This window comes from Alexandromys fortis, unplaced genomic scaffold (genome assembly GCF_014885135.2).
Source record: "Alexandromys fortis isolate MF-2015 unplaced genomic scaffold, M_Fortis_MF-2015_v1.1 scaffold_150, whole genome shotgun sequence".
Lineage (NCBI taxonomy): Eukaryota > Metazoa > Chordata > Mammalia > Rodentia > Cricetidae > Alexandromys > Alexandromys fortis.
Genome location: NW_026068027.1, coordinates 3779098 through 3798084, shown reverse-complemented (window position 1 = coordinate 3798084; position 18987 = coordinate 3779098). Strand labels below are relative to the sequence as shown.

At 47.4% G+C, this 18987-nt stretch overlaps 1 protein-coding gene and 1 pseudogene across 1 annotated transcript; both read right to left on the bottom strand.

Moving 5' to 3' along the window:
• Nucleotides 1–108: 108 nt before the first annotated feature.
• Nucleotides 109–18735, bottom strand: Atp6v1e1 (ATPase H+ transporting V1 subunit E1). The gene is made up of 9 exons (XM_050164005.1): nucleotides 18568–18735; nucleotides 14503–14568; nucleotides 10862–10971; nucleotides 9933–9999; nucleotides 7972–8061; nucleotides 7281–7349; nucleotides 5431–5525; nucleotides 3136–3223; nucleotides 109–626 (listed from the first exon to the last, which is right to left on the bottom strand). Exons 1-9 carry the CDS (start codon nucleotides 18598–18600, stop codon nucleotides 564–566), a joined length of 681 nt encoding a protein of 226 aa, XP_050019962.1. The 5' UTR covers nucleotides 18601–18735; the 3' UTR covers nucleotides 109–563.
• LOC126514929 (uncharacterized) lies at nucleotides 11241–11335 on the bottom strand (annotated as a pseudogene).
• Nucleotides 18736–18987: the final 252 nt, after the last annotated feature.

Sequence of the window (18987 nt, the reverse complement as noted above, 5' to 3'; positions counted from 1 at the left end):
TGTTGCCCAGGCCGGCCCCAAACAATGTTCCGCAGGTGTGCCACTGTGCCCGGCAAAACTTAACTCTCAAATCAAACTCGATGCCTTACAAAATAAGCGACAACCAAATCCACATCAACTTTTTGTTTTAATAAATAGAGTATTTGTGGCTTAGATTTTAGATCACATTTACAGATGAGGACAGTTAGACCCAAACAGTAACAGTGAAGCGAGCGTTGCTGGAGGAATGCAAGCCCCACATGCACGTGACACCGATGCAGGGGACGGCATGCACAACTCACTCTACACTAGACTAGGAGCAGGGAGGATGGGCCCTTCTGTAGTGAGGGCCACGCGGCACCATCTGACCCCGCAAGTCCTGCTGCAGAACAGTGCACAGCTGTGGTGTCAGATGAGCTGGGGCTGGGATCCTGACCACACCACGCGGCCGTCCCTTCTGTTGACATTGGGCATGAGCTGCAGAGGGTATCCACTGATTACCAGTATTAGAACAGAAAGAGGAAGCCACACAGATATCTGCTGCTCCAGGACTACAGCCTCGGACGAACTGCACCTCCCCAGGCTCAGTCCAGAAACTTCCTATTGGCATTTGCACCGAACAAGGCTCCCCGGACCTCCGGCATCATCTGTAAAGAAGCCAGTCAGTAAATAAGGACATCAGATAGGGAACTGCCACATGGCAAGGTCGGAGCTCAGCCCGTCAGATCTGTCCTATCCACTGCACCCTGCCAGAGGGACTTCCACAGCCACACTGTGGGCTCACAAAAACGACAGGAGAAAGAAAGGCCTGGAGTAATCACCGTGTAAGCCTGTCCCACTGTGACACAGGGACGGTGGGTGTGTGAACAGCGCTACTGCATCACAGTGGGTCAGACGTTTTTGTTTCTTAAAGATTTATTTATTATGTAGACAGTGTTCTGTCTGCATATATACCTGCAGACCAGAAGATGGCGCCAGATGTCATTACAGATGGCTGTGAGCCACCATGTGGGTGCTGGGAACTGAACTCAGGACCTCTGGAAGAAAAGCCAGTACTCTCAACCACTGAGCCATCTCTCCAGCCCCCAGACACGTTCTTTCTGAGTGCCTCCGGCCTGCCAGGGATGACCACACAGGGCACTCAGAATGCAATTTATGCTGAAGTCCTTGTTAGAACAGAAGGACTTTGCCTCAAATGTCTAGGGCTGTGACCAATCTTAAGGGTCAGATAAAATCTTGGCCAGCATTCCCTGGGAACTTGCAAAACTGGTTCCCACCTGCCAAAAAAGAGTCATTTCCATTCATTACCTCTGGCAGAAAAGACATACGGCTATCTGGAGTTGTATTTCAATACTCTTGCAGGTCTCCAGGCTCTCAGTACCACAAGTCCACACTGGCATCCTCATCCCTCCAGGGTGTTCCCTCTGCCCCCTTTTTTCTCACCATCCTTCCTCTCTTGCTCCCCCTTCTTTGTTCTACTCTCTCTTGTTATTACTAGCTCCACTATTCTCTCCCGCTCTCCTAGCCCTGGCCACATCCAGTCTGCGTTGTCTTCTTCTTTTTCTCTCTGCTCTGGATTCTTCCAGATGCCTGCTGCTCTCTCTCTCATATCCACAATACAAGCTTCAACCAAACCATGGGACGGTCACGTTGGAAGTTACTCTACTGCGCCCGCTCAAATATAACTTTATGTACTGGTGAAGAACCGAAAGGGGAGAGAGAGAGAGAGAGAGAGAGAGAGAGAGAGAGAGAGACAGAGACAGAGACAGAGAGAAAGTGTGTGTGTGTGTGGCTATAGATGGAACAGGGTTTTACTGCCTAGCCCAGGCCGGTCTGGAACCAGCAATCTTTCTGCTTTCTAAATGTTGGGATTATTACAGGTGTGAACCATTACATCTGGCCTGAAATTGTTTTGTCTCCTTAGGAGACAGAGAGAGGGTGGGGAGAAGAGGGAGACTCCATGCCCACATGCTGTGGAGGCCAGAGGGCAAGCTCAGAAACACACCTTATACTGGCTTGGGGTTTGCCGACTCAGCTAGGCTGGATGGCCAACAACCCCAGGAATCCTCCTGCACCGGCTTCCCTAGTGCTGCAATTATAAATATGCCATCATGCCTGACTTTTTTTTTTTTTGGTTTTTCGAGACAGGGTTTCTCTGTGGCTTTGGAGCCTGTCCTGGAACTAGCTCTGTAAACCAGGCTGGCCTTGAACTCACAGAGATCCACCTGCCTCTGTCTCCCGAGTGCTGGGATTAAAGGCTTGCGCCACCAGCGCCCACGCCAGCACGCCTGACTTTTTATGTAATTTCCTGATATGGAGCTCAGGCCCTCAAGCCTGTGAGGCAAACACTTTACTCACTGAGCTACTTATCTGCCCAGCCCAGGCCTGGAGTTCCACATCCACGTAACTCCCATCTGCACTACCAGCTGCCACAGCAGCTCTGCGTTACTGAAGCCGACACAGAAAAGCGCTATGTCCATTCCCAGCACAGTGCACTTCCTTGGAGACTGACCTCAGACACAGCGATCCTTCCCAAGTGGCACCACTAACCCCCTGTCTGGCTAAACTACTCTGCTTTGAGACAGGGGTTCTTTGTGTAGCCCTGGCTATCCCAGAACTCACCCTATAGACTAGGCTAGCCTCAGCATTCAGATATCTGGCTGCCTCTAGACATGCGCAAACTACACCACTAAATCAGGGCCTGAGCAAGGTAGCAGTGCAGCTGCTGAGCGCCATGGCTGTCTCCTACAGTTCCGCGTGCAAGTGTGGAGATGTGAGAAACAGCCTTGCACGCACTTTGCTGTGTTCTTGCAGCACTTGAGAGCAGTGCTCGCTTGTTGTGGAATATTCCTTTACACTGTGAAGATACCTCACTGCAATTGGTTTAATAGAAATCTAAATGGCCAGTAGCTAGGCAGGATTTTTCAGGACAGACAGATGGCTGGAAAGAAGAAGCCAGAGGCAAGAGGAGTCGCCAGCCAGAGTAAAGATAAAAAAAGCCACGAGACAAAAAAAAAGTAAATAGAAATGGGCTGATTTAAGTTATAAGTGCTGGTCAGAAACAAGTCTCCTTGTGGTTATTTGAGAGCTGGCGAGGGGGACAGAAAAAGCCGGACTGCATCAGTCAAAAGGTAACCCGAAGCCTTCCGCACTCACCTGTTGGGCTATGAGGTCCAGCCGGCTTTCCAGAGTGTTGGAAACCTTTATCTTGCGATCCCCATTATAGATCTCTACTCCACCAGCTCTACAGAGAACACAGGAAAGCACAGGCTTGACAAGTGTGCATCCATCACGCTTGCACAACTCCCTCGGCACCGGTGGCCGAGGCATGTGAGGTGGACACTAACGCGACAGCTTCAGCAAGAACTCACACACAATCCCAAGTGACTGCTGAGCACAGCCACGCGTTACACCATGCAGCTCAGTTGTAGCCAGGCCTTCCCAGCAAGTGGAAACTGGTTTCAATTATCGTAGCTATTATCAACAGGCAGCCTGCTGGAGAGGCCGCACCTGCATACTGCTGACAGACAGGGAGGACAGGCAGAAGACAACAGCTATTATCTGCCTCTACCCAGACCTCACTGTCACCCCGCTCCTCGATGGCTCTCAGCACACAGGAGGCACACACAAGTCAACTATATTACAATGAGCCCCAGGAACCAGATTCACCACGGCCAGTTCTGTCAATTACTGAGATAAACGGACTAATGGCCTGGATGGTGTTTGAGACAACGCCTCACTAGGTAGTCCAGGCTAGCCTGGGACTCGCCATCTAACAACCGTCCTGCTCTGCTGAGATTACTGACTGGCATGCGCCATTATGTATGGGCTGGGAAAGGTTGTACTTTCTCCTTGGGACATTTTAGTGATGAAGGCAGCAGACACAGCCACTCCCCCTTCACCCTTCACAAGGACAAGACAGTGCTTTGCCGCCATCCTGACTCCTGCCTGTGTCTGGGGGGAACGTGAGGACAGCAGGGACAGGAATAAGCAGAACTGAATGTCAGCGTGGGTTTGGGACACAGTGTCTGCATACAGTCCAAACTGCTTCCAGCACTCTACCCCCCCACCCGAGTCAAAAGGCCGAGCAACAATAAACTATCTTGTCTCAGCTTCCTGTGCATGAGCCCCCAGGGTTTTTTTTTGTTTTTGTTTTGCTTTGTTTTTGTTTTTCCCCCTAAGAAAGGGTTTCTCTGTGTAACCCTGGCTGTCCTGGAACTAACTCGCTCTGTAGACCAACCAGGTGGCCTCATGCAGAGGCTGCCTGCCTCTGGGATTAAAGGCACGTGCTACCAATACTTGGCCCTAGCTTCATTTAAAAAAAAAAAAAATGCTGGTCATGAACTCTTGACAATCTCCTGCCACCCCAAATACTTCAATTACTATCAAGTGCCGCCATGGCCAGTTTTTCCTATGTGTGTTTATTCAGAAATATTAGTGTACCTGGCTATGTCAGTCATTTGAAGATACTATTCAATAGTATAGTACTATACTGTATGTATAGTGGTATATATACTACTATATACTAGGTACTTTATTACTCTTTGGTGCTGGGGATGGGACCTAGGGTCTCACATCCATTAAACAGACCCTCTATACTGAGCTACACCCCAGCCCATTTCACTACTATTCTGAAACACACATGATGACAGTCTCCAGGCAGTATCAGCCGCTATACCAGTGAGTGCCGTCTAGACATGACCTCATTTGAATGTCGTGAGAGTGCCAGGTAGCTGTACTTCAGTTGAATGAAGTCAGCTGGGCATGGTGAGCCAGGCCTGTAACCCCAGCCTTCTGATTTCAGCTTGCTGGAAACAAGACCAACCTGGTCTACAGAGTGAAAGCCTGTCTCACCCCGTCGCCACCAGAAAAACAAAAACAAGAACTCTCAAGGCTCAGTGAGATTAAGTATGGGGTCCAGCACTGCTCAGACAGTATGTGGCTGGGTGGGGAAGGAACCCACATCTGAATCATCACAGTGTTCATGACTCCTGGTTCTACATGGAGGAGGAAGAAATGAAGCAAAACCTCAAAGCTGCAAAATCTAATACTGATGTCAGTGTTCGCAGCCCATTTCACATTCCTAAGCCTCACGTTCTTTCCACTAAGTTCAAAATGTGTCCCGTGATGCCCTAGGTCAGGCAGTGTGACATTGGATAAGCTCTGCCCACACTGGGAGTTTCTAAAGAGGAAGAACTGGAGCCCTGACGGATGACAGCCACAGGCTTCTGGGGAACACACCACACCTCATCTTGCACGTCTTGCAGCCAAGACCTCAGCCAAGAAAACACTTTCTGTATTTAGGGCCGAGGAGTAAACCCAGGTGTGGGCTTTACCGCTGAGCCACACCCCCTTCTCCCCCCCAAACAACAAAAACAAGACACTTTCTAAAAGGCTGGGCACCACAGCCATTCCCAGAGCAAGAAGATCAACAACAGGAAGTCTCCTTACATTTCCTCAGGCAGGTAGGCCTCCTGGTCAATTTGGACATCGACGTCTTTTTTGGTGGCAATTTTATACATAGGAATTGCTTTTTGTACTGCGGCCTAAGGGAAACAAACAATGAAAGATTTTCAGGCGAAAGCAAACTTTGCTGCTGAGGACATGTAACAGCGCCATTCCCGAGGAAGAACGAAAAGCACAAGCCTGCACGAGGTGGGAGAAGAGGCACAGGCTCAAAGGTTCTGGCAACGGAATGAACACACCAAGGGCAGCGCCCCAGAGCTCAGGTGTGAGTGAGGCAGCAGACAGCCTGGTATCAGGAGCGTGGGGGAGGGGGTGGCTGCTGGCCTGACCTGAACTGGCAGCTGCAGAAGTGAGAGGCACCGCTTACCAAGAGAGGTGCAATCCACACCCATTACGACAGCAACTACAAAGAAGTCCTAGACTGAAAAGCTGGTTGGGGTTAAGAACAAAGCCTGCTCTTCCAGAAGGCCGATATGATTCCCAGCACCCAGAAGACAGCTCACACCGTCTATGACTCCAGTTCCAGGGGAACCACCTCTGGAAGGACACCAGACACATACGTGGCACACAAACATACGTGCAGACAGAACACCCATGCACATAAAAATTTTAATTAAAAGGAGGTATTGCCGGGTATGAAGAGATATAAGAATCTTATATGTATTGTAGGTAGAAAAACACAAGGCAGAGGCAGGTGGATCTCCGTGAGTTCAGGCCAGCCTGGTCTACAGAGTGAGTTCCAGGATAGCCATGGCTACCCGAGAAACGCTGTCTTGAAAAATCCCGGGGTGGGGAGGGGTGAGAAATTTAAATTACAATTGCCTAAAAACTTTAAGGCCATTCCTAAAAAAATCAAACAGACTGAACTTACTTAGGCAGTCACCTAGAGCCCTTTGGCTGTGACTCAAGGGTGAGCAATACCCTGGCATATCACAACGCCTCAACTGCCTGCTCTACTGGGACAGCAATACAAGCAAAGGCTCAGCGACACAGCTTTAGTCTCAGCACTGGGAGCCAGAGCTCTGTGAATTCAAGGTCAGCCTGGTATACATAACAAGTCCCAAGACAGCCAGAAACCAAAAGACAGAAGCAACTATCACAGAGAACCTTAAACTACTTTGTTCTTCAGTATTAACTGTGTGTGCAGAGGTCAGAGAACGTGCAAGAATCTGCCTTGTCCTTGCATGTGGCTTTACCTGCTAAGCCATCTTGCCCATGCCTAGTCTACCTTATATGCTGGAGACTCATTTGGCTAGTTTTTTAAAAAAAAAAAAAAAAAAATTTATTTAAATTTATTCTGTGTACATGGGTGTGAAGGTGTCAGATCCCCCGGAACTGGAGTTACAGACAGTTGTGAGCTGCCATGTGGGTGCTAGGAGTTGATCCGAAGTCCTCTGGAAGGGCAGCCAGTGCTCTTAACCACTGAGCCATCTCTTCAGTCCTTCACCTGGCTTTACATCAACTTGACAAGCTAGAGTCACTTGGGAAGAGGGACTCTCATTGGGAAAATGTCTCCACAGACTGGCCTGTGTGTGTGTGTGTGTGAGATCCTGAGTGCTGTAGGGAAGCGGGTGAAAGCAGTTCCAGCTGAGGCAGAGGACGAGGATCCAGGCGTTCATGGCCAGCCTGTCCTATATAGCAAGTTCCAGGTAAGCCAGGGATAGAAATATAATTAAACCCCGTTTCAAAACCCAGCAACCAGTAAGAAGCACTCCCCCACATCAACTCCTGCCTCCAGGTTCCTCCGTGACTGCCTCAGTGACAGCATCCACCCAGTGCAGGCAGCCTCTGACACTTGAGCCCCTTTTTTCAATGACAGTAACTAAGTTCTTTACCTTCACCAGAGGGAAATCCTGTTTTCTGCACCGCACAATCATCCGGGGCTCCAACAGCTGGTACAGGCCCTGGAAAAAGCAATCAGAGTCTGTAGTGGAAAACAGACAACAGCGTCCTATAGTTCTTCCCGGTGTCACCCAGAGCTCTGCACGAACAATGCAGTACGAGCACACAAGACAGCAAGCTCCGTACTAGCACTAGACACGGACTGAAACCAGAGATTTTCAATGCTCGACCGCGTTCCTATGGAATCCTATTAGCCGGACTGAGGACAAATACTCTGAATTAACATGAGTAAAATAAAAGATTCATAACCCAGAAGCAAACAACTGTTTGAACTTTTTTCCTTTTTTTCCTAGTACTGTAGTACTAGACAGCGAACCTGAGGGTTACTCACAAGCTATGCAAATATTCTGCCTTGACCACCGAGCTATGCCCTCAGCACTAACCATGGATTTAAAGTCAAGTATTTTAAAGGTCAAACCAAAGTAGGGACGTGTAAAGCTGCAGGCGACAGGTAGATTTGACCAGAGGGTTAGAAAGAAAGGATTTGTTGCCCCTGTACAACACACACCAGACACAGGAAGAAGGAAAAAGAAGTTGAGGTGGAAAAACTGAGCTGGCCTCTGACAGACTTTAGAGGCTCCCAGGACTGCAGCTGTGCATAGCCAACTTGGCATAGAACCATACCTGGAGGACCAGCCCGTCCAGCAGCACTTGGTATCTGGTAGTATCTTTTACCACTTTGCTGAGTCTCTGTTTTGCCTCATTTAGCAGATCCTACAGAGAACGGAAAGAGAAAGCTCTGTATCTGCCCCTCACAGCTCATGCCCACCGCCTCACATCCCACTGCTGGGTATTCACTAAACACACATCCCGAGAGTCTGTGCTACAAACACTGCAAGAAAGCAGGGAATGTACCGGACAGTGGTGGTGCACACCTTTAACCCCAGCTCTCAGGAAGTGAGTTCTAGGACAGCCAGGGCTGTTACACAGAAAACCCTGTCTTGAGAAACTTAAACAGCCCAGGAAACACCACTTGAGTTTCTCTGTATATCTCTGGCTGTCCTGGAACTCACTCTGTAGACCAGGCTGGCTTTGAACCCAGCGAGTGCTGATGAGAAACACCATTCTTGTTCTTAGAGTTCTGTTTAGCAGATCTGCTTGGCAGAAACCTATGGGACTGATGAACCTGCAAAGATCTATAATTATAAATTACAAAGCCTGTCATTCCAATCCAGAGATGCAAGGAATGCTGAGTGTCTAAGGCCAGCTGGGACTATACAGCAAGACCTGGTCAGTATGCTGGTGTATGTCTGCATTGCTGGGATCCAGGGCCTGCCTGACTCAACTACAGGCTCTAGGGCTATTGGCACCTTGTCTCTAAACAAAGACAATCAGGCACACACATGACTTTACTCCCAGCATTCAGGAGACAAAGACAGGTGGATCTCTGAGTTTGAGGCCAGCCTGGCCTACAGAACGAGTTCCAGGATAGTCAGGGGTACACAGAGAAACCGTCTTGGAAAAAAACAAAAACAAAAAACAAAACAATCAACAAAAACAAAATACCAACAATCTGAGGGTGCAGGTCAGTTAGTAGCGTTTGCTTAGCATGTATGAAACTCTGGTTTAGACCCTGCAGGACTACAAAATGGGCCACTGTGGGTGCATCCTTGTAAGCCCAGCACTAAGTAGAAGCAGGAAGCTAAGAAGTTCAAGGTCATCCTTGGCAACACAGGGAAGTCTAAGCCAGCCCAAGGTACATGTTGGTATTTGGCATAGTGTGGGTTTCAACCCCAGTAACAGCATTAGACAATTCAGCTACTGTGAAAAGCCTGTATAAAGAACCAGGAGTGGGACTCGCAAGATGGCTCAGTAGTTCAGAGCACTGACTGCATTTTCAGAGGACCTGGGTTCAATGCTTAGCACCCACATGTCAGCTCCCACCTATCTGTAACTCTAAGACCTGACACCCCCACATCAGGCAAAACACCAGCACAAATAAATAATAAAAGCCAAGAGTGGCACACCTGTTACAGTCTCAACAAAACAAAACAAAACAAAACAAAAACCTTTCTCTGATGGATGGTAGTGGAGCACGCCTTTAATCCCAGCACTCAGGAGGCAGAGGCAGGTGGATCTGAGTTCCAGGCCAGCCTGGTCTACACAGAGAAACCCTGATTGAAAAGCAAAACCAAGGGCTGGAGAGATGGCTCAGAGGTTAAAAGAACTGACTGCTGTTCTGAAGGTCCTGAGTTCAATTCCCAGCAACCACATGATGGCTCACACCCATCTATAATTAGATCTGGTGCCCAGAACACTATATACATAATAAATAAATTTAAAAAAATAAAAAAAAATAAAATAAAATAGAGTTGTTAAAAAAAAATAAAATAAAAATAAAAAAATAAAAAAAAAGAAAAGCAAAACCAACCAACCAAACAAAAGATCAGTCAGACTGGAATATCAATTAGGCCAACTGCATACTGAGAGGCACACTATCACAAAAGCAAGCAAACAAAAAAACACCAACCCAACCAAACACAACAGCAACAACAAACCATTATTTCTAAATGCTAACTAATAATTATCGTGGCAAAGTGAACGAGCATTTCACAGTTCCATAGTCACCAGAGCTAGATACTCACAGCGATGAGGTCATCCCTTGCTCGGAGGACTTTGAGTCTTGCTTGATTCATCAGATTGGACATTTGACTACAAAAGGGATGGGAGACTATCAATACAACATCAAAAACAACGATACAGAAAAATACACTTTCCATGTAAGCAGAGGACGCTGGATAAGCAGTCAGCAGCCCTGCAGGAACCCTGCAGGTCTCCAAGCACTCTCACCAGTTTTGCCCTTCTTTTTTGATTCAAGGTCTCACTGTGTAGCTCTGGCTAGACCAGGCTGGCCTGGAACCCAGAGCTCTGCCTCTGCTGGGATTCTAGGAGTGTACCCTATGCCCCGATCTTCTTCCATCTGTTAGCTTTGGAGATAAGCCATAGACCCTGTTTATCACTGCCATTTTCAAACTCGTGACTCTCACGTCTCAAGACACTAGCTCCCACCCCAGCTAAGGCTTCTGTTCAGTGACAGAAGCCCACTAACTTGCTGATGTCAAGAAGTAGACTCCCAGTTCAAGGCCAGCCTGGTCTACAGAGCGAGTTCCAGGACAGCCAGGGTTACACAGAGAAACCGTCTTGGGGAGAAAAGAGGAGGAAGAACTAGACTCTCAAGCTGCTTCGTCTTGTCTTTGTAGTTTTGAACTTTCTTAGGATGAAGAGCAGATCTCGGGGTGGAGTTTTGGGCCCTGCACAGGGTAAAAAAGCACCGTCCCACTGAGCTATTCCCTGTGACCTTGCTTCATTGCCCTTCAAACCTTCTTAATGGCTGAGGACCGGCTAGGCTGGTTGGTGGAGCGTGTGGATAGTACAAGGCCCTGGAGTCAATCTCCAGCAGTGCAGAAATCATATATGGTGGCACATGCCCGCAGTCCCACTTAGAAGCTCTGGCCAACGTGGGCTACACACACATGGCTTCTTTAGCTCAGTGCATTAACTATCATCTCCTTACATTTTCTTCTGCTGCTCAATCTGTTTTTCTTTCTTCTCATAATATTCCATAATCTTCAGTCTTTGGGTTTGCACAAGACGACCCTTCTCAATGTTGAACTCTTCTTCTGCCTAGAAGAATCAACATATTTAATTTAGAACATTCAATTTGGCTGATCATTATAAACATCCAGGAACCAGGAATATGGGAATACTTTCTTTCTTTTTATTATCATTAAAACCCTAGGATGTATTACAAAGGTAAACCCTGATCCTTGAGTTGGGCTTATCGGTAGGATTTCTGCTATCGAGCATGGGCACCAGGCCCCCCAAACTTTTTGGATTCACAGGGTTGAGGATCAGCCATAAACAGGGTCCAATCATACTGGATGAGGATATCTAAAAATATGGAACGCTTCTTGGAAGTATCCTTGAGCAGGGGCCATGCTAATCTCTGTATCGTTCCAATTTTAGTAATGTGCTGCCGAAGCAAGCACCAGGAATACTTTCATATATTCACTTATTCCCTATGTGAAAACTTAAAATCTATTATAACTCTTATCCTCAAAGATTACTTTGTTGTGGGGGCTGGAGAGATGGCTCAGTGGTTAGGAACATTGCCTGCTCTTCCAAAGGTCCTGAGTTCAATTCCCGGCAACCACATGGTGGCTCACAACCATATGTAATGAGGTCTGGTGCCCTCTTCTGGCCTGCAGACATACACACAGACAGAATATTGTATACATAATAAATAAATATTAAAAAAGATTACTTTGTTGGCCAGGCAGTGGTGGTGCACGCCTTTAATCCCAGCAGTCAGGAGGCAGAGGTTGGTGGATCTCATCTACAGAGCTGTCACACAGAGAAACCTTGTTTCGGAGGTGGGGATGTGATATAGGAGGGTCATCTGTCTATGTGTTACTTTCATTGGTTAATAAAGTAACTGCCTCGGCCTTTTGATAGGGCAGAATTTAGACTGAACAGAATGCTGGGAGAAAGAAGCAGTCAGTCAGATGCCATGATTCCCCTTCCCGAGATGGATGGTGGTTAGACTCATGCCGGTAAGCAACAGTTAAGTGGCGATACACATTAATAGAAATGGGTTAATCAAGATGTGAGAGTTAGCCAGTAAGAGGCTAGAGCTAATGGGCCAGGCAGTGTTTAAATGAATACAATGTGTGTGTTGTTATTTCGGGTGTAAAGCTAGCTGGGCAGGAGCTGGGCGGGACGAAAAGCAGAAAAGCAGGCCTGCCCGCAGCTCCTTCTACAGGAAGGGAGGGATTACTTTGTTTTTTTTTTTTTTTTTTTTAAATGTGTTTCCTTAAGTATTCAGGTGCTTCTAGAAGTCAGGTGAGGGTATTAGATCCCATAGGACTGATGTTACAGGTGGCTATGAGCCACCCGATATAGATGCTAGGAACCAAACTCTGATCTTAAATAGCTGCCATAATGCTCTTGACCAGTCTTTTTAGAGTTAGAAATCACATATTTCCTTTCCCTGGTCTTCAACATGTGGGCACTCCTCCCAGCTCTACCTTCAGATGCTTGGATTACGGCTTTTGTTCTGTCTGAGACTAAGACTAATGGAGCCACAGCTGACTGAGTTCTCTTGATTCTACATCCTAAATGCTGGGAATGTGCCAGATCCCTGTAAGAATGCTCTCGGTGGTCTATCAAATGTTGATGATTCTCATGCAGTAAGACCTAACCGAATGTGGTGGTGCACACCTTGAATCCCGAAGCTCAGGCAGAGGCAGGCAGACCGAACTTGAAGACTGGGATGAGTGAGATGGCTCAGCAGACAAAGGCACCGATGCCACATCTAACAGGGCCCACGCGGGAAAGGAGAGAACCACCACACAAACACCACGGCACATGCACTAATGTGCAGAAGGGGTGGCCACGCCACCTGGGAATCAGATCAGAGTCTGCCCAGCCATCACCAGGGACGCTTCCTCCTGCAGGAGACACACAGCTGGACGATATGCAGGGAGCCACAGACCTTGAACATTCAGTCCTAATGGGACGTCTTCATCAAACCCTCAGGGCTTAGAAACCCCAAGGAAGCGGGGCAAGAGGATTGTAGGAGCCAGTGGAATGCAGGACACCAAGGAAACAAGGCCTTCTACACACTACAGGACTGACACACACGAGCTCATAGACTGTGGCAGCAAGCACAGGTCTAAGTCAATAAAGAAGGAACACAAGCTCCCACCCCTACCCCAGAGCTATCCCCAGCTGACCAAAGAATGAAAATGGCCCCCACAGACTCAGGGAGCAGCATTATGGGAAGTATGGCCTTGTTGGAGGAAGTGTCACTGGGGGTGGGCTCTGAGGTTTCAGAAGCTCCTGCTACCCACGGATCACGATGCAGAACTCTCAGCTACCTCTACAGCACCGCATCTGTCTGAATGCCACCATGCTTCATGAAAATGAACTGAACCTCTGAACTGTAAACCACCCCAATTAAATGTTTTCCTTTATAAGAGTTGCAGTCAGGCTGGGGAGATGGTTCAGAGGTTAAGAGCACTGACCACTCTTCCAGAGGTCCTGAGTTCAATTCCCAGCAACTACATGGTGGCTCACAACCATCTGAGATCTGGTGCCCTCTTCTGGCCTGCAGACATACATGCAGAACACTGTATACATAAATAAATAAATAAAATTTAAAACAAAACAAAACAAAACAAAAAAAGAGCTGCAGTATTCTTCACAGTAGTGGAAATTCTAAGTGTTCTACATACAAACCACACTTAAGGGAGGCCCCATGCCTGGGACAGACGGACAACATAAAACAAATTCAATGGTACCTCAGGAGATGTTTTCTCTCATAATGCTTTACCTGGGCTTTTTTTTTTTTTTAAGTTACATGTCTATTATTGTTTCTGATTTTGTTTTTATGGATTTTGTGTACCTGTGTATCTGTATGTATACATGTATGTATGTATTATTCATGTTTTTTGTTTTATTTTCAATAAAAATACAGTGCCTGAGTACATGTATTTTATTACACACAAAATAAGTGTAAAAATTGTGGGGTTTTTTTTCCCAGTTTTTTGAGACAGGGTTTCTCTGTGTAGCCCTGGCTGTCCTGGAAATCACTCTGTAGAACATACTAACCTCCAACTCATAGAGATCCACCTGCCTCTGCCCCTTGAGTGCTGGGATTAAAGATGCATGTCACCACCGCCTGCCCAGACTCCCCCTCCCCTTTCTTAATGATTTATTTATCTTTATTTTATGTGCATTGGTGTGAAGGTGTCTGATCCCCTGCAACTGGATCTTCAGACAGTTGTGAGCTGCCATGTGGGTGCTGGGAATTGAACCTGGGTCCTCCGGAAGAGCAGTCGGTGCTCTTAACCACTGAGACATCTCTTCAGCTTCCTCCCCCCCCCCTTTTAAAGGTGAGCAGTGGTGTACACCTTTAATCCCAGCACTCAGGGAGGCAGAGAAAGGCGGATCTCTGTGAGTCTGAGGCCAGCCTGGTCTACAGAGCCAATTCTAGGACAACTAGGGCTACACAGAGAAACCTTGAGGAAGGAGAAAAAAAAAGAAAGATATTTTCTTACTGATCATATGTGATGCGAAACTAAACAATTTTAGCAGTAATAGTGCTTAGGAAAAGCAAACAGCACAAACCTTTAGTTAACTTGAAAATCTCACCTTTGCGTCGATTTCCTCTGCCTTCTCATTCGCTTCTTGTTCGATGAAAGCCATCATGTGCTTAATCTAGGTGGGAAAAGACGTCATGTCTCAGTCAGGAGAAGGCACCGCACTCCAGAGTCACAGGAGGACCACCAGGTTCAGCCTGCTGTGTCTACAGGGCATTCTGCATAGCAGCCAGGGCTACAGAGCCAGTGCAGACTCAGAAGGTACAAGGCTGACTGCTGCTCCTCTCAAGCAACGCTGGGAACAAACCGCACAGCCAAGGGTGCTTCTGCAGAAACTGTGACCACAGGTGGCTCATTCCAGCTCCTTGAGCTTACTGTTGATGCTCCCCCTTCCACCAGTCTTCACGTGGCCCACCATCCCCTGAACTTCCCAGTGCTGTGCTCCTAGGGCACTCTGGACCTCTAGAGAGGACCAAACACCTAACATCTCGATTGTTTTCATATTTATTGTGTGTGTTAGGGTGTGCATAACCACCGAGGTCCGCCACCTATTAAGCTCAGCTCTCTACTGCCACCATGGAGGTCCCAGGGATTGCACGTTATCAGGCTCGGCATCAGGCACCTCACCTAATAAGTCACCTGTCCTGGTTAGACACAACAACACAAGCTCGAGTGAAAATGGAGGTTTCTCTGTCTTGCCTTGTCCTGGCCGATCTTTAAAAAAACACTTAATATCAATAATAAGCTGCTTGGCCAAACAGTTCAGGCTTATTACTGACTAGTTCTTCACTTCTCATTAACCCATTACTATTAATCCATGTTTTGCCCCGTGGCTTTACCTGTGTTCTAATACATCTTGCTCCTCCAGCAGCTGGCTGGTATCTCTCCTGACTCTGTCCTTCTTTTTCCCTGTATTCAGCTTGGCTTTCCTGCCTAGCTATATTCTGCCTTGCTATAGGCCAAAGCAGCTTTTATTATCAACCAATGAGAGCAACATATGTGCATGGAAGAGTTATCCCAGAGCACTAGAACCACAACTGAGAAACTGTCCCTGGGAGACTGGCCTGTAGGAAAGCCTACATGACATTTCTTAACTAGTATTTATGTGGGTGGTGCCACCTCCGGGCAGGTGGTCCTGGGATGCACAGAAAAGCAGGCCGAGCAAACCCAAACAAACAAAAAAGTAGTTTGTTTCAGTCCCTGCCTCCAGGTCCCCCCTGACTCTGTTGGACTGTGATGTGTAAGTGTAACTGAGATAAGCTCTTTCCTCTCCAGAGTTGTTGTTGGTTGTGGTGTTTTAGCATAGCAAGAAAAATGCTAATTAAGGGGCTGGAGAGATAGCTCGTTGGTTAAGAGCACTGCTGCTTTTCCAGAGGACCTGGGTTCAATTCCCAGCACCCACTCGGCAGCTCACAACTGGAACTCCAGATCCAGAGGATCTGACACCCTAACAAAGACACACATGCAGTCAAAACACCAGTGCACATTAAAAAGAGAAAAGAAAAAAATCCTAACTAATACAGAAATAAGCCATATTTAGAGCAGAGGCAAGTGGATCTCTTATGAACCAGTGCAGTGAGACCCGGGCTCAAAAACATAAACATACTTTAATAAAGTGATCAGCGTTACAAACGCTCCAAGACCTGTCTTCCTGGGTGAAACCAATTCAAACCTGTATTACCTGCCTTCCTTAGTGCTGGACCTCTGGGCTGCAGACCCGCCCTGGCCAGCCTGGCCTAGAGCAAAGGTCTATTTACAGTCAACCAGGATTCTAAGACCTTGAGTCAACCCCTTAAGAACACTTAGCTCCACCCCTAAATCAGAAAAAAAAAAAAAAAACTTTCAAAAATGTGGGATTTTTGTTGTGTTTTGTTTCTCTTTGATATCCCACTAATAAAGTTTTCTGGAGTCTAGTCCCTTAGAAAATCTGCTGTAATAAGTGACCAAACTCTCTAGATAAAAAATCAAATACTTTGTACAGGGAATGAGGTATATGGTCCAGTGCTTGTCCACCATGTGTGAAGACCCGAGTCAGCACCACACGGCCCCAAATCAAATAGGCCTAGAATTGAAAAAAACAGTTTAAAATGTTGGGAGAAAGAGGACTCTAGGATCTTTTTTTTTTTTTTTTTTTTGTGACAGGGGTTTTCCGTGTAACAGCTCTGGCTGTACTAGAACTTGCTCGTAAACCAGGCTGGCCTTGAGCTCAGAGATCCACCTACCTCTGCCTCTGAAAACAAAGGTGCGCCCCACCACCGCCCTGCTAGAATCTAGAATTTAAGCCCTACTCTAAGCCTGGCACTTGGTCTATATATTGCAGAGAATATTTGAATAAAACACACTGTCCTTGGCCTGAGAGTGTAGCTCACGGACAGACCACTTGCCCACCAAGACCTGGGTTAGAACCCTAACACCACAAAACAAAACAAGCCCCCCTCAACAAGTAAACAAAAGACCTCTGTTCCCCCAGGAGTGAGCACAGACTGCAGACTGCAAATGGGATTTCTCTCATTTTATATAAGGAAGAAATGGTTCTGTTCTAAAACCCAGTGATCACACTGCTTGGTTTCTGCACTGGAGCTTCCCTGGAGGCCTCGGCCTCCCACACAGTTCTAACAAGAAATAGGAAGGGAACTGCGGGTGAGAACAGGTTAAAAAGAAGGAAGTGGATTGTGCCTAAGAGCCAGGCCACTCTGCTTTTCCACTGCATCAAGTTTTTCCTATGCTAAAACCGGAAGCAGTGACAAATGCTCCAAAGCCCATTTACTGTGAACATACTGGAGGGTTTCCTAACCTTCTTCATGGATGTCACCCTCCTTCCCTTCTGTAACTACCACAGCTCCCTCTCCTCCCCACTCCCAAAAGGAAGAAAAACCTTACTGGTTTTTTTTTTTTTTTTTCTTGGTTTTTTGAGACAGGGTTTCTTTGTGTAGTCCTGACTGTTCTGGAACTTGTTCTGTAGACCAGGCTGGCTTCAAACTCAAAGAGATCCACCTGCCTTAAAGGCGTGAACCACCACCACCCAGCAAACCTCACTGTTCCTCACACATATTTGGTTAAGGATGAAATAAAAAGGCATTTTTACTCGAGATTGAACCATCAAAAACAAAAATACAGCTTATCTAGGAAGATTCCCAAGCAGTTAGAGTGCTTCAGTCAGGAGTTTCCTGGTGTTTGGAGAAAACAATAGACTTAGTTTTCTAACTATGCAGCATTAAACCGCAGCTTTCAACTTTCTTTTCTGGAAACCCATGTGCAGCTAGGGTGGGGAGGTCTGCATCTGTCATATGAGGCAGGGGACTAGCTGGGCTATACATACCAGGCTAGCTAGAACCACAAAGCAAGAATTTACTTCAAAACACTAAGGGAACTCCCCCCAATAAATGAATGAATAAATGGATGAGAGAGAGGAGAGAGAGAGAGAGAGAGAGAGAGAGAGAGAGAGAGAGAGAGAGAGGAAGAAAGAAAGAAAAGAAGAAGAGGAGGACTAAATGCAAAGTCCCTGGAGACGTTTTACAGTCAGCAAGACCAATGGGAAGCACCTTTCTCTTGCCATAGGCCTGTCAGCAGCACCCTGTTTCTCCCTAGGCTGTACTTCAGAATGTTCCTAAGATTCTTAAGTTAGGGTGTGAAGCCCAGCGGGCCTGAAATCAAGATTCAGCCTGACCTAATCCATCATTAGGATTTCCCAAATGCGTAGCCCCGGTTCACACCACGAAGGTCCTCAAAGGCAAGCTGCTCTTTCCCAACAGTCTCTTTCCTATCATACCGTGGGCCTTTCCTACGGTTTGGAAAAAAAAAATCAGGGAAAAGAAAAGACCCAGCTTTCATCCTTTGCAAAAAACTCTGCCGGATTAAGCAGTGAGAACCCCAGGAAAAAGGCGGTTGCTGAGATGGGAGGCAGAGCCTAGTTGACGGCTCCGTGACAGCAAGTGGACGCAGGAGACCAGCGGTCACGTGAGATGCACTGCAACCCCCCTCTCTCCGGGACCGCAAATCTTCCCCACGCACACGACCCGCACCGAGGGCTCCGGCCGCCCTAAGACCCGGCTCTGCAGGAGCCGAACGCCAGCACAGCCCGGAACTACGGCCGCGGGGCACCCACGCCGGCCCTCACCTGCTTCTGTACGTCTGCATCGCTGAGAGCCATGGCGAAGGCGAAGCTCGGCCAGGGGACCGCCTCGAGACTGGGCTTTAAGCAGCGGCGGAGCAAACCCGAGACGAAAACCCAGCGGAGCGCTCAGCTTCCTTTACTTTATAACCCAGACTTCCGGTTCCTGTCATGTGACCAGGTCAGAGTCGTCCCAACCAATAAAAAGAGAACTGTAGCCTCGGAAATTCCGCTCTAGCCCCGCCCTTCCTTTTAAGCGCAGGCGTGGACTGTTCTTTGGGAGTTTTTTTTTTTCTCCCGCCCCCCCAGGTGACTCGTGACTGCTTGTCAAGGACAAAATACTTCACGGAGGGAGAGGACTTTCGAGAGTCTTGTGTCAGACATTAGTCAGAATTATTTATACTTGTTCAGCGGTTGCTTTTGTAA

Excerpts from the sequence above, each read along its gene's own strand:
- Atp6v1e1 (XM_050164005.1), bottom strand. The coding sequence starts at position 18,600 with ATGGCTCTCAGCGATGCAGACGTACAGAAGCAG. Across the intron at positions 10,972-14,502 it reads CAGAGGAAATCGACGCAAAG|GCAGAAGAAGAGTTCAACAT; the intron begins GTGAGATTTTCA and ends TGATTCTTCTAG. Across the intron at positions 8,062-9,932 it reads CAAGGGATGACCTCATCGCT|GATCTGCTAAATGAGGCAAA; the intron begins GTGAGTATCTAG and ends CGTTCTCTGTAG.